This window comes from Aythya fuligula, chromosome 15 (genome assembly GCF_009819795.1).
Source record: "Aythya fuligula isolate bAytFul2 chromosome 15, bAytFul2.pri, whole genome shotgun sequence".
In the NCBI taxonomy this organism is placed as follows: Eukaryota; Metazoa; Chordata; class Aves; order Anseriformes; family Anatidae; genus Aythya; species Aythya fuligula.
Window position 1 is genome coordinate 887,453 of NC_045573.1, and position 15,446 is coordinate 902,898.

Consider the following 15,446-nt stretch of genomic DNA (forward strand, 5'->3'; position numbering starts at 1 on the left):
AACATTCATAATACAAGTCAGGCTGCAAGTTTCTTTCAGAGTTTTGAATCAGTCACTGGAGAAACTTAAATTCACCATCTATGTATGAAGGTTCAATTCATACCTCATGCCTATCTTTAGTGACTAATGCTAACTGTCATGAATACTTAACCAGAGATAGTGTAATTAAAACATGTCAATCTTCAATAGATTGGGTCAAGAGAAATATCCTCTCCCCTTGTAATACAAAGTATTAACAAATGCTAATGGTCATTTAAAAGTTAAAGTTAAAAGAAAAAATTCCAATGTATCAATGTATGAATGAAAGTACACAGAAAAAAAAATCTACGGACATATTAAATGCCTATGACCTAGGAAAATTAGGCAGTTGTATAATTCCCGCTTTCCCTTTACATTTTAAGGGCTTTGTAATATTGTCTTACAATCTCTGGATTTCACCTTAGGAAAAATGATTCTTAATATGAATGTTGATGTATTCATTAACTAACCAAACTAAAAAACAATAAAAACAAAACAAAACAAACAAAACCAAGTAACACCAGCAATCCACTGTAATCTTACCCCATTTGTTGGGCAGTTCTTGATATAGTGGCCAGGTTTTCCACAACGAAAGCAAGTATATGATGGTGGAGGTGGACCCAAGGGTTTCTTCATGTAACTAAAGAAGTTTGGGAAAAACAAAAAATATAAAGGTACACATGTATCTCCCCTTAGAGCAAACAACTCTACAATTTTTTCACAATCTTCAAAGAACAGATTTGACTTCAGCAACACTTACTTGATTGGATCATATTCATGGCCAGACTGTGACATCATAGCTTTTATTTTATCTTCTTCGGAAGCATTGGCTTCAGCCAGATTGGCAGTCTGTTTAACAGGTAATTATTTGACACACACATTAGAAACACATTTAAGTCCACACAGCCAAAGACAACACCACTCATCCAATCCTGTAAAGAGCAGCACAACTCTAGCTGAGGTTGCATGAAACAGCTGCTTATATAAAATATATTTGTCCTGAAGATGTTCTGGGGAGTCCTTACGCCATTACATGATGTTTATGTGCCTGTTAACCTACTTGAAGAGAGCATTCTTGGGCACTCAAAACCTTAGGCTCTGTTTGTACCTTACATAAAGACTTGTGTAACCAATCCAATTTTCTTCAATACAAAGCGGACTGAAGCTGAGTGTAAGCACAAACAAAAACCCCAAAACAACAAAAAACCCCACCAATATCTAGTATTTTTCAATCAATTTTAAGCTCCAGACTATTTGAAGGAGAAGATATCCATTGTACATTCAATTCAGAAACATGGATGCCAAGCACTAATATTTACATTTTGCAGCATTAAAAGGACACACAACTTGCTGTTGCGAAGCTGTTTCTGCTTGCTGAAATTCAGCTTCTGGCACATAAGCATTAAAAGGAATCAAGCTTTTTATAAACCCTCAGCAAGACTTTTCAGTAGAAATTGGACCATAACGTAGTCCAAGCTGCATGTTCCTCCCAACACAATTCATTGTACCAAGTGCTTGAACTACAAGCAATACTGAAGGGCTGTTTCTCAAGTTGATTCTGTCCTTTTAACACACAAATTGTAATAGAAACCTTATCTACAGCTGTATCTTCTAATCATTGAAGCTAGCTGATTTTTAAGCAGTATTTGTTAAAATGGTTTTTACACACTAGTCCAGATACAAGCAGGGTCTAAGGGAGTGACTGTAAATTATTTGAACCTTCAAGCACCTATCATTCAGATCAACCACTCGTGTTCTTGGTTTTATATGCATTCATTCACAAAAGCAACCAACTAGTTTCAACGCTTTATTAAATGGTTGTTTCATATACACAGTTTTTCTCAACATGAACATAATCCAGATCGACATCTATGAAACCGTTTCCATGAACATTTACAGAAAACTTTTACAAATACTTGACTAATTTGTTTGAACCCAAACGGTTTACAAAACACATCCAAAACCCACAAAACATTATTAGGAATAGACCAAAATTCAAATATGGCATTTAATACATAGTAGTAATAAAACAGAAAACTGTTAACACATTGCCTCCAGGCTAAGCCAGTCTGCACTGAAAGGTTAGGGTACGTAACAGTTTTGAGCTGCTTCGTTATGTTCCTGTGTTTTTCTAAAATGTTCGGATTTTGTTGAAAACTTAAATGCGCACACCGCTTGGACAGTTTCTCAGTTTAGAATAAAACTTGACATGAGTTCACAGAACCAAGGACACGTTTAGGGACAGCACTAATGGAGACCAATTTCTTTAGGTGGCTACATTCCTTTTTTTTTGGCCAGATGTATACGATTTAATTTCTGCAGTGGGTAGGGGAAGAATTTACCAGTGGGAAGACTTCTCTTTCTTGGACGTGAGCTCCAGCTTTTCTTTTCAAAAGCACAAACTCTAGCTACTCTGCATTAGACCCTGCCTCCTCTAATCTCTGGAATTTAAAGACTGGTGGTTTAATTGGCTAGAACTAAGCCTTTTCCAAAGTGCAGTCACTAGTGCTTTCCCAGACAAAGTTACACATTATTGAGCAAAAAATGCAAGCAGTTTCATAGCAAAACACGGCAATACAACAATTTCAGAAGGTCACGTGCTAATATGCCACACATACACATTGGTATATTCCTATAAACAATTAGGTACATTTACACAAATTACAGTCTGTGTTCAAACAAATTAGATCGTGTTGCCCACTATATATCTACAGCTTATGAAACTGTGCAACATTCAAGAATGGATCTATATCTGTGAAGACTAGAAATTCAAAAATAACCATGCAATTGTCCATGTTACAGAAATGTTTGTATTTTGGCTGTTGCAAACCCCCCTGAAAAGTCCGTAACTTACAGCCAATTAAATTCTTCTGTAAAAATTGTGTTAGTTTCCAACGAAAAATTAACGAAACGTATGAAAAACGGTAAACAGCTTCTGAAGTGCTTCTTCTTTGTGTCTTGAAGATGAATAATACTGCAACATTATGTTGAGGCTGATAAGGTACTCCCCTTCAATCTTCCCAAACTGGGAACTACTCTTTACAGGATAGTATCAAATTTTACACACATTTTAAAGTTAAGATAAATACTTTAACTTATTAAAAACTAAAGTTTTTTTTTTGTTGTTTTTGTTTTTTCAAATTACAACAGTAAGCCAGCTATAGATCACAATATAAGATTTAAAATAGGAAGCAAACACTTTTTTTTGGTAAATATTTGACAAGAATATATATATATACCTTAGTAAGCTGGGCCAGAGAAATAGATGCAGAAGAGTCATCAATCTGTTCACAAAAAATTAAACACATATTCAAGTTCTACAATCAAAACATAGCAACAGTTAACCTCTACTGTAGTCTGAAAGTCTGCACTATATCATCTGTGTCTCTCTGGAAGAGGCATTTTTAACCTAGTGTAATTTGTATTTGTTCAAAACAAAGTCCAGACCTACAAGAGTTTAAGAGTGTCTATATGGTTAACGAGAAGAAACTAGAACAACCAAACCAACTGAGATCAACCTATTGCTCAAGAGTATCTCTGAGGGAATTTTGTCAAATGCTCACAGCTGCATAAAAGTCAAAGGGGTAAGGAAACTCAATTTTCTGCTAAAAAGGTTTTTTTTTTTTCAAAAAAAAAATATTTGAGAAAGAAGCATCACTACAGGAAACTTATTTTTAGTGTAATTTGTAAATTAATTGCTTAATGTTTAATCATTTTTAAATGCACATGGTTATGTTTTTGTGAACACAGTAGCTGCCTGTGAAAATAAAGCACAGGCATATTAGCTCTGAACCATAAACTCTGCCCCTCACGTCATTTAAAAATGCCAAACTCACCACACCCCACAAAACCTAATAAAAATACCAATCCAAAACAGCAGTCATAAAAACAACCCATCACTTTGCCTAGATAAAAAAAACAAACTTGCTAAAATCATTGAAATTCAGGTGTTTACCATGATAAAGTAGTCTATAAAAATGAGAAAACTAATTTCTATCGTTATTTATTATTAGACTACATACTATGAATTAGTTTGGAAGGTGTGAGTATTCAGTATTCTCCTTGCTATCAGATCAAAAATAGTTTTCAAATAGCAGCCTAGTACTAAATGCACAAAAGCAAGAAAGCATCAAGCGTATTACTGGTAATGAAAGATGGATTCAGAACATAATCCTGTCATTGCTTTTCTATTGCAACCACTCTCCTCGCCCTCAGCTACCTACAGGACCAGCTTGCAGGAAGGAGCTCTTAAGGCCACAGGTTAACAACGGACTGCAGCATTTATTGAGAACCAACACTGAAGTGTGTAGTTTGGCCACAACTGAAAACGATAACTCCCTTTCCTTTTCCAGTATTGTGAATTGTTGAATTATGCCACAGGCAGCAGTAAGCTTACACCAGTTAACATTATCAGAAAGACATTCCAAATTCTGCTTATTATAAGTTGTTTAAAAAAAAAAAGTAGAATAAAATTTCAGAATTTAAATTGAACAACTCTCCTCAAGAGATCACAAAATTGATCAGAAAAGAGATTAGTAACCCTTCCCTGAAAAAAAAAACAAAAACAAAAAAAAAAAAAACCACCAAAAAAAGCCAACACTCTTGTCCTCTACTAACATGGTGGAAGAACTCGAGGCATTAGCTTTAGCAGACTGTAGGGGAAAAAATATCTACCTGCAGATGTTTCCTTACTCCAGTAACGCACTGGTTTTAGTTAATCTTTCCTTCTCTGTATGTTTGGGAAAGCACATGAACATTACTATATTACTATCTGAACATATTTTTAAGTTGTGCCCTTGAAAAGACCTAGATCTGGAGTAAAAGAGCTTTTTTCCACTGCAACTCTTACCAGAAGATTCAACTTCCATTCTTTTCAGAAGATTTTGTACTTAGCTATGTTTACAAGGATGTCTGATTCAGTATCGTGTAGCTGTACACTCCGTATGTCACTCCTTTACGTGTGGAAAAAAGAGGTCTCTCAAGGGAGGCAAAACTGCTACCATTTTGTGTGTTTTCAGAGGCAGCTACAATATTGGGGAAGTTATTGATTGGAGCCTAGCAATCTAATGAGATATTAAACAGTCTAGTATTGACCAGTTACCGAAACAAAACAATTAATAAAATGTTAATTAGTGTTTATATTTTATTAGGAAACAATATTGTTTGGCCTGCAGGCAACAGTCTAATTTCTTAAAGGAGATGATGGCACTCATTTCTACCAAACTGGTACCAAAAGCAGCAAATAAACAATGCGCTATTGAGTAAGCCTGCCCAATGGCCATCTTCCAACGATCCTGCATTCTTTTCATTTTTATTTCATTTTTTTTTTTTTTAATCTTTATGTTTCCATTGAAGTAGTCCTGCCAGTCCCTCAAATTAGTGAAGTAGAAACAAAATCTCCAGGAATCTAGCACGCAGCCCTAAGATAATCCTGCAGAAGAATCAGAGAAAGAAAACAGATCTGCGAGCCGAATGTATGAACTCTCATTTCATACAGAAGATTCAACAGAAGCTAAAAAACAGCAAGCAGAAACTGGGACAGAAAATAGGGAAAAGGCTAGTTTTGCTGCTAGTGTGGTATATCCAAATCATAGCGGTTTCCTAAAACCTGAGATCTTAGCTAAACTGAAAATCCTGCCAGGAAGGATTGCAGTTGCGTTCAGTGGCGCTGAAACAAGGGACACAACTGTGCGTTTATGCAGACTCTAAGGATAAACAGAGATGCTTGCAGTTGTTGAAATACTAATGCTAAAACAAAAAGGATCCACTTCCTTGATTGGCTGTAATAACAATAGGACACCACCACAAATTTGGAAGCATAAAATAACAGCTAACATAAAAGAGAAAGACAATGAAAAAGTGTTCAAGCCATAAGCTTTTGTGCATCCTTTTTGTTTTTCTTACTCACTTTAACTTTGCTGCTTAGGCATTACTGTTTAACAGTAATTGCTGAGCTTTCCAGTAATTTATCCCTACCACACTAAGATGCTGTCTCTACTTTGAAATACATACAGAAATACAGATATTTAAAAACAAACAAAAACTTTAGACCAAGATCTGAGCTGGCTTTAAAAGTAAATCTCACTGTGCTTCCAACACTAGGAGTGCCTGACTCTGCAGTGTTTTTAAAGTAATCTTTAATTTTCGTATCTAAGTACCCATCCACCTCCATACAAATGTAAGACTTGGAGAGAGTTCCGAGGAGGTTTCCACCCTCCCTATGCCTACCCACAGCCCAACTCAGGTAGTCAGAGCAAACAAGAGGGGAATATTTTTGCTCTCTCTTCCACTTTAGAACTTTAATCTGTTCTAACTAACACTAAGTCTTCCCCCCACCACTGCAGATACTTTTTTTTCCCCATTTTTTTCTCTCTTTATTTTTTGAGACGTCTATGTTAGCTTATGGTCAGATGCTACTTAAAAATGTAATACAGACATGCCAGGGAACACACAGGGCTAAAAGAATGTTAACTTTATTTATGAACATGTGATTTGTGTTTATACACATGCTAGTAAACAAAAAGGAAAATAACTGTTTTCAAGAAATAAAAACCCATCTGAATTAGATCAAATACTATAAACGTGCTTTACACAAATGCATTACATTAACTACTAGGGTCACTGGGCCAGTTAAACTAACTTGAACTCACAATGGGAGGCATTCATGTCGAAAAAGGAATTCGAACCAATCAGCGGTAGAATTACGGAGGTCAGATTCAGATTTAAGTCTTTGCAGACCTACATTTAAAAAAGGTTTTCATCTGACGTTGATTGCACACCACTCCATGGGAACCAGAGGCTGCATTCTTCACAGAATGCAGACACAGAGTTCATGAATTTCTAGATTAAGTTATCCTAACAGCTTAATGAGTGATCAGATCCAATGATCCAGGGTTAGTGTAATGCCTCACACCATTCTAGTGAAGAAAAAGCAGTTATACTTAAAATAAAGATGAAAAATAAAAAACACCAAGTAGTAATTTTTATACTGTAAGAACTATTTTGAAATCCGTAGTTATACATAATATTTGACCCAAGTTGCAAATCAGTATCTAAGACCATTACCAATCAAGTATTTCCTCATGTACTTATCTATATTTTAGCAGCAGAGTAACAGTGTGTTTTCAAGCCTGAATTAAAATGCTACCCCCTTTTCCAAAGGGAAATTCAAAATGGTGGTATACTAAAGAGAGGCTTAACCTTTGGGAAGTTAAAGCAGCATCCAACCCTGAAGCCACCCAGATCCAAAAATACAGTGCAGACGAAAGTTAAGAAAGATGACATGGACTTTACCCACAAATGCACCAGGCTCTAACCTTGTGCCAAAAATTTTATACCAGGTTTTAGATATTTTCGCTTGCAGTCAAACTATTAAACTAAACTGTTTCATTAGATAAAGCAAAAGGACCAAACACAGAACTTTAGAATACCACTTTGTGTAGCAATGATATTCAAATTCATGTCTTCACATCTTTTCAAGACATTTATGTACTCTGAGGGGCCCAAACAATATCACTTCAATTTCAGTTTTAGGAATAAATACTTGAGTACTTAAGGACACAAAAAGGAGTTATTTAGCTGCACAGAAATGTCCTCAGAAATTGTGTGGAATATGCTGGTTTTGGTATTTGTTTGAACCCCCAAGTCAGAAATAAGAAACAATATCGAGTTTAACAATAATGGTTTCTCAGTGGTTTTTGATAACATTTTCAAAAACCATTAGGCAAAAAAGTATTTAAAAACGAAAGCTAAGTGATACAATGTGAAAATGGCAAAAAATACACTCCAAACATTTTTATTGCAAGAAACAAAAAGCACACAACAACCTATACAAACATACATATTACTAGCTATAGACAGACAGATGTAGAACATGGCACCATGTTCAATTGTGCAAACCTCAAACCTACATGATCTAAAAATGATCATACAGTATCTGTACAACACAAAGTCATACAGGAAATATTCTAGCATATTCAATATGAAATACAACGCATTACTAGGCACAAATACCAATATTCACATTAGAACTGTGCAAATGATGGCATTACTCAGTTTTTACTATGCTGAATCAAATACATTGTATTTACAACATATACTACGTTTTGCTGGAAAATATATTAAGTTAATACTTGGAAAATTAATGCAAGGCTACATTGTTTATAATTAAGTGCAGTGTGTAGAAAAAAGTGTGAGATTGTGTTTTTACATACTGCTTTTGATGTTCCACTCACTGGTTCAGTTCGACTTCTAAAAGAAGAAATAAAGGTGATCAGAATTTAACAGAAAGCACTTGTATCCAACATATAAGCAGTGAAAACAGGTTATAAAACCTGAGCCTCGTAACATTATGTTCTGGTAGTCTAGAGAATGTAGAAATTTATTCACATACATAAACTGTTCTCCCTCGGTACATTCAGTGCAACTAAAAAAATCTCATTTCTACTTTGTTAAATATTATTTTAAGATTTACAAATACAGAACACAACAGTGCAAGCACAAGTCCTCAGGTACTTTGTCTCTGCTGTATCAGGAGCAAAAATATGAAGTCTCTACTACAGTTTTGTGTTCTTAATCAATGTTCTAAGCATGAAGCTAGCTTTAGCCAATCTGTATATCCTTAGCATTACAATTAGGTACCAGATACAATACTTTAATTTCTAAGAAAGAACAGTGATAGTCTAGACACTCTGAAGTACAAGTGGGAAACCAAAACAAAAAACCAGTCATCTGATAAAGGAAGGAATAAAATAAAAATGACAGCAGCATAGTCTTTAGAGCTGTGTTTCTTTGTGGAAGCCCAAGCACTGTGTTCAGATATCTACTATATTTAGCCATGAAAGTGCCAAAATATTAAACGTGTTACATATGCTACATTGACTAAAAATAGTAGTAGAAATGTCACCTGAAAGCAGTTTCTAGGATTTTGTGCGATTTAGGAGTCCTGTGACAGAAAAAAAGGTCTTAATTGCCATAATTTGCTTTAAAATAATCTTGAAAATGCTACAGTATTTTAGGAACTATTTCTTTAGCACATTTGAAAACTTGCCGAGATTCCACATACTGATTGATCTGTATCTGCATGCTACTCATGAATCAGGCATGCAACCACTGATATAGTTAACAAACAATTCATACATCATCCCTAGCGTCCCATGAGCAGAGGCAATTAAAGGCTGCTGTGGAATTTGTACAAATTGAAAGGCTCGTGTTTCCTGCCACTGCTAGAAAACCACTAGGCTCACAGTTAGAGCCGCGTACTCCCTGAAGATGAGGAAGTATAAGGGAACGCTTTAGATTACCACACAATGGTTTCTTCATATTTTTACCTTGAGGAACATACTACAAGAGGAGTTAACGTATTTTGGAGGCCTCTCCACCGTTGCAGCATACACTCAGAATTCCTAAACGTTAACTACTCCACCACTTGTTTCTGTAATATTTCCAGCTAGGGACAGAAAGCTCATCTGCCTGCTTAATTTCCAATGTTAAAACAGCAGCACAATTCTTTATCCCCACATACAGGTAGTTAATTAATCTTTGATGCTGGCAGCATCTATCCTCTAATTTTACAACCACATTACAATACCAGGAGAGGGTGCCATCCAACCAGAGATGGAGGATGCACTGACAAGACAGCACTAAGCATACGTACGTAAATTAAGCCCTAAGACAAGGCAATGCTTCTAAGCACAAAAATGTGGGGTCTAGAATTGCTAGGTAGAGCCTGAAAGCACTACAACTACTTACAGCAGCAATGTGCTTAAGTTCATGTGCAGAGCCACACAAACTCAACTTTTTTGCATGCAAATGCTTCATGGGTACCAGGGTGCTGCTGTACTGTTTGTTAGTACTGTAACTCATCAGTACACCTTACTTATCGAGAACCAACACGAAAAAGGCATAGCAAAACCACAAAACAATAACGTTCACCAGTTGTGGTGGAGGGGCATATCTTTAAGGAGGTTGGAAAAGAAAGCCATTCAAACAACACTAATGTGGCTGCTGCAGAACTGGATTGTACGAATAAATGAACGACAGCACGAATGCTGTAGTCAGGAATGCATTTGAATGTCTAATTTTAACCAATACATGTGATTCTCTGTTCTTCATGAATGCTAGGAATACAGATGAAAACCTGGAGCACAGATTCCAGCTTAGGGTGAAACAGAAAGATAACTAGGAACGGTAGCGTGCTGAACAGCTTACTGAGTTTCAAGTAAGGAAAGCTTTAACTATGCCTTCACAGTACAGACACAAAAGGCAATAAACTTAAGGATGTTGTTCTTTTCTCCCTTGCCTTAAACAACCCTTGTCTTTAAGAAGCTAACAAAAATCACTTATGTATGAGACTTTTTGTTTGCATGGCTCACCAAATGGCAACCCTTGCTCCTTCCTCTATTGCTAGTATGCAAAAATAGCGGGTTTGGGCCATAAGAATACTGCCACATCCCCAGACCAAAAATGCAAGAAATTCACACACTGAGAAGGAGACTCTACTGAAATGGGAACAAATTATAAATTCACAGCACCATGCGTATTTGTGTCAACTGTAAAACAAAGAAGAGCAATATGTACACTAAGGGATCTCCTCTTGTAGAGGAAACAGGATCTAAACCTGTTCAGATCTCAGGTCTCAGAAAATGACCTCCCCCCTGAGAAGCCAATAGAACGGATGTTAAGAGTTACCACTGTGGGAGTTTGAACCCAATGCCCTAGTAGGTCTAAAAATATTAGTCCATTTTGGGACAGATATATGAAAATCTACCCCACTGCAACAAAAACTAACAGCAGCTTTTACAAGAAATATACAATCTGAATGCCTCTCACAAACTAAGATTAATCAAAAAATAAGTTAAGAACACGCTCACAAAGAATGCAGTGCTTTATGGATACTTACATAACATATGTTTTGCTGGTAGCTTTAACTCCTCCAATAGGGATTCTTCTAACAATTACTGACGAGTTCTTAGGAATCAGGGCATTATCGTCTGTGTATTCTAAAAAAAACAAACACACCACAAACACAGAAAAAGATTAGCAATAAGAATGCACATTAATATGTAATTAGACAGCACTTCTGAGCACCCCTGTACAGATATAAAAGTGGAATTTTACACGTGACACTGTACTTTGTCTTGAAGTGACAGTCCACTTCAAAAAATGTCTTTACATTTATAATCAAACATAAGCAGCAAGATCATGGGTTTCGTGATTTTTTTTTTTTTAACTAGTCTGAATACCAACAGCAAAATTGTCTCAAAGGTCACTTAAGGGGAGTCCCTGCTAATACATGAGGTTCTTTCCTGTCCTTGATTAAATTGCTTTTACTTCTAACTGGCTATAATAGTTTTAGAGAAAAAGAAACCACAGCACAGTCATAAACCAAATTCTTAAGCCCAATTAGCTTGCCCTGTAACGACACCGGGACTTAACTAAAGCTTAAAAACTTTCAGCCATTGCTTTCAGAGTTGATAACTAAACCCAATTCACTTCTGCTGCTAGTGGTTGAGACAGAACACAGGAGAAGAGAACCTGCCAACTCTGTCCATTTCTTGGAGCTTAATTAATCAACAGCCACCAGGCTTTTCAGCTACTCAGTGCTTTAAATTTAAGTGGAAACTAAACTGGCATTGCTAGATACTTTCTCACACAATCTTTGTGGCTTTTTATTTTAGCTTGCTTTCACAAACAGGCCAGAATTGGCTCAAATGAAAGTAGCGCAGCTCCTCTTAAGCTTATTACCTGGCTAGAATTAACTACAAAGGGGTGAAATCTTTCCAGTCACTTTCTGCAGAGCAAAATAACTCAAAATGACTTACAAAGGCAGATTTCAAAAAGCTTTTAGAAAACAGTGTGCCTGAAGCTATCCATGCTTTACCTTGGTTCACATCATGTTGCTCTTTTGAAAAGGAGAAAACCTTTTGACCTTTTACATAGGATGCCCCCCCAGCTCCCCGAGACACCGAGTCAGCTTGAAACACGCAGATCTCTCTATTAGAAAGGCTTTTCCATTGTACTTCCACAAGTCAGATATGCCGATTTTGAAGCACTATCAGCAGCCAGTCCCTATAACCGATCTACAGTTTTAAATACTAAAAGCCCTTACCTTTGCAGACTGAATCAGAACCATGGTGTGAAAACCAAAGACACCATGTATCTAGTCACGCACCGTCAGGGTAGTTTTCCCAGTGATCAAACACAAAATAAGAATATTTGACAATTTATGCTCCATTTTTCAGAATGTTTTTCCTAGAGACAAGTCTCCTTTAAACTGAAACACACCTACCAGACAATCATTTCAACACTGAAATCAAAATGTGACTTCTATTTCCAGATGACAAAATGCTTCTACACAAAACTGAGAAATCTTTTAGCTGAAACTAATTCCTGATCTTCCCCACGGGAACCAAACAGCAGACTTCCTCTGAACTTCACGGCAGTTTAGAATTGCGTGAGAAAACAGTTCCTAAGGAAATCCATGCAAACAGGAGCTTTTACAGAAGTCATATATCCTGAAACAACCCCGGTGCTCTTCTCAAAAGGAAAACCTAACCATTACAAAGTTAGCTGTCAAGAAAGGCCTGCAATAAGACTTTTTGGAGATGGTCAAGGAATACTGAAACCTAGATAAGCAACTGAGAGATCAGGTGAGCTGCAGCTCCCAAGCAGCTGTTTCTACCTGCTGTATGATGACACGTCCAGCATTCTTGCTGGTCCAGAAAATAAGCCACTGGACAAAGACTTCAGAGCTCTAGGATAAGCAACAGCGGCTCCACAAGCACATAGGAGTTTGCTATGCCTGTACCGCACGCAGAACTTGGGAGTCCTGCAGAAGGTTACAACTGGCACCTCTCCTACACTGCAAACATGAGAACAGCTGACTTGCCCAGCTGCATCTGCCTGGACATCAGCTGAAAGAAACAGAGGAGAGATACTGTTTTGTTTGTGCATGACACAACTGTAGACAAGGGATATTACAAGGAGCTGTTTTTGAAATTTTTATCTACCATTCTCAGGCTCATAATTAAAAAAAAAAATTGTTGCACTTTCATACCAGATTACGACAGCCGTAACTATTCCAAACAGACACGTTTTTCCTTTGAGAACTTATGCTTTTATTAGAAAACTTGTGCATTTTAAAAAATGTCTGTTCTTCCTCAACAGTGAAAATACGCTTTGTTTCTGTTCCCACTATCAGTCTGCTGGGTCTGTAAACTATTGTCCCCTATAGCCAAGGGATTTTTTCACAAATTAAACAAGCTTGCAGACAGGCCAATTCAAACAAGCGTATCTGTAGTGTCTATGGTATAGATGAAGAAGTCCTGTTTTAGCAGTTTGTGAAAATCTACTGACCCTTAGAAGAGATGCATTAACATTTGCCTTCTGAGTAAGCTGTCCTTGTGTGCATACATAAATTTCCTTGCTTTCAGTCTGTATGTTGTGTGCATTGAAGAAAACTCCATCCACCCGGGAACAAAATGATGTAAAAATGAATTTCCTTTAAATGTTAATCTGTGCTTTTATTACATATTTAAACTGATCAACAGAAGAGCAATAATTCCTCGTGCAGGAAAGACTTTATTTGTATAGGACACTTATTGGTATTTAGCAATTAATACTGTCCAATTTGCTCGTGACAGAGACTTTGTGGAAGAGTGATTATATACAGGAGAGTGAATAGCTGAGTTACTTCTGAGAGAGGACCCTGTTCCAGGCTTTACTACATTTATTTGTCCTTTGCCTTAACTATTTGAATGTATTTTGGTGATGAAATTCTAATAAAAGTGAAATAAAACAATGCAAAGTAAAAACTTAATGTCTTTTAAAGTCAGATGAGGGCTAAAGCTGAAGAGGTATTCTCGGAGTCTCTGGAAACTTGTTTGCCTAATTTGAATTTAACAGACGCCAGCTTGGTCTAACAGCTCTAAGACTAAACTGGCATCTCCCAGCAGAAGCTTGCTCCCCATGGGCTTGGCAACCCCCAGGATCTGCAAAATAGTGTCACTCTGCAACCCCTGCCCCCCCCACGTGACGGGACATCTGCAAAAGGAGCGGTGAGATCACGCTCAACAAGGCCACTTTTCACACTTGTCCAAGCAGAGCTCGAGCAGAAGCGTTCAGCAAAGCAGGAGGTGACCATTCTGTTGATGCCTATTCCCTGACGGCACAAAACTTGTTCTACTGATGGTGCCAGCCAGCAACTGGCTACGGGGCTTTCGTCAGCCTCACCTGTGATTAAAAATACGGATTCGATTAGTACAGAAAGCTTGCAAAAACAAAGGCAAAATGGATGTTACATTAAGCAGAAGAGGTGCAACAGTGTAAAAATTGCTGTATCTCTTGTAAGAAGATCGTCTACTTGAAAGAGACAGGGAAAGAAACATTTCAAGGAATGGAGGCAAACAAGCTTAAAAAAGGTAACTGATTTGCTGCCTCATACCTATGTAGAAATCTCAATTCAAAATCTGCATGTCTGCAACCTTCCTGCAAAAATAGTATAAAATTATTAAAGCCATCAGACTTTCAGAATTTGCATCAAATGTATACTATGAACAAGCTACTCTAAAAAGTTCATTCTGGATTTTATGGCCTGTTTTGATCACCATGTTGAGTCTGACAGGACTGCAAAAAGCATCTTTTGAGCACTACGTAGAGAAGTATTTTCACCTGGATAAAGTACAGATGCTCTTCAAAACCATCATCAGAAAGCAACCCTGTAGGCAAAACCACCTTTGTTAGGCATCTAAGCTTTGCTTAATAATGAGACAACGTACCATTGGTGGAAGGATTTGAAGAATGAAAGATGACAACCACCACCAACGTTCAAGATTGTCTCTACCAGAAAACAGTGCAACTCCCAAGAATGCCTTTTCTCCATAGCACTTAAGATATGTTCCCTCATCTCATTTTTAACTCTGTTCTTACCAACACTCATTTGCACACTTTATAGCAAGCAAAACGAGCTCTGCAGCTGGCACTGAAAGCCCTGCCTCAACACACCCTTACTAATGGGGTGGACTACTATTTCTAGGTGTTTAGCTTCCACCAAAATAGGTATCCCCAATCTCAGCTACCACTGGCACACCATCATTTCCTAAATTAGCTAGTTCAGTAGCCCAAATGGCTCACAGATCTTTCGTTTGGGTCATTATGGTCTTGAAAGGATGAGCTGACAAAATCTAACAAACTTTCAGCCATTAATCTGACCACACCAGTGTCTGAAGCCTTAATGCCATCGTGTGTCACTTCAGCCTGTGCCTGGTGGAAGTGGAAGCAATGCTGGAGACAAGGTGAAGATCGACCCCACTGAGCCTGCCTTAAGTGCTTGGCAAAGGGACAGTATTCTAGCTGCATCCACACTCCCAAGAAGGATGGATCCCAAACCTGCTGGTGGCAGAGTTCAAGCAGCTGACTCCCAGACTGGC

The 15,446-nt window shown here is 37.4% G+C and overlaps 1 protein-coding gene across 1 annotated transcript in view; it reads right to left on the reverse strand.

Annotated features, from left to right (window-relative positions):
• Nucleotides 1-15,446, reverse strand: part of RBBP6 (RB binding protein 6, ubiquitin ligase) — a 31,464-nt gene that overhangs the window by 12,786 nt on the left and 3,232 nt on the right. Inside the window, exons 2-6 of the mRNA XM_032197265.1 lie at nt 10,919-11,018; nt 8,232-8,268; nt 3,258-3,302; nt 779-867; nt 562-658 (exon numbers count right to left, since the gene is read on the reverse strand). Coding sequence (XP_032053156.1) covers nt 562-658; nt 779-867; nt 3,258-3,302; nt 8,232-8,268; nt 10,919-11,018 — 368 coding nt within the window. The remainder of the gene's footprint in view (nt 1-561; nt 659-778; nt 868-3,257; nt 3,303-8,231; nt 8,269-10,918; nt 11,019-15,446) is intronic.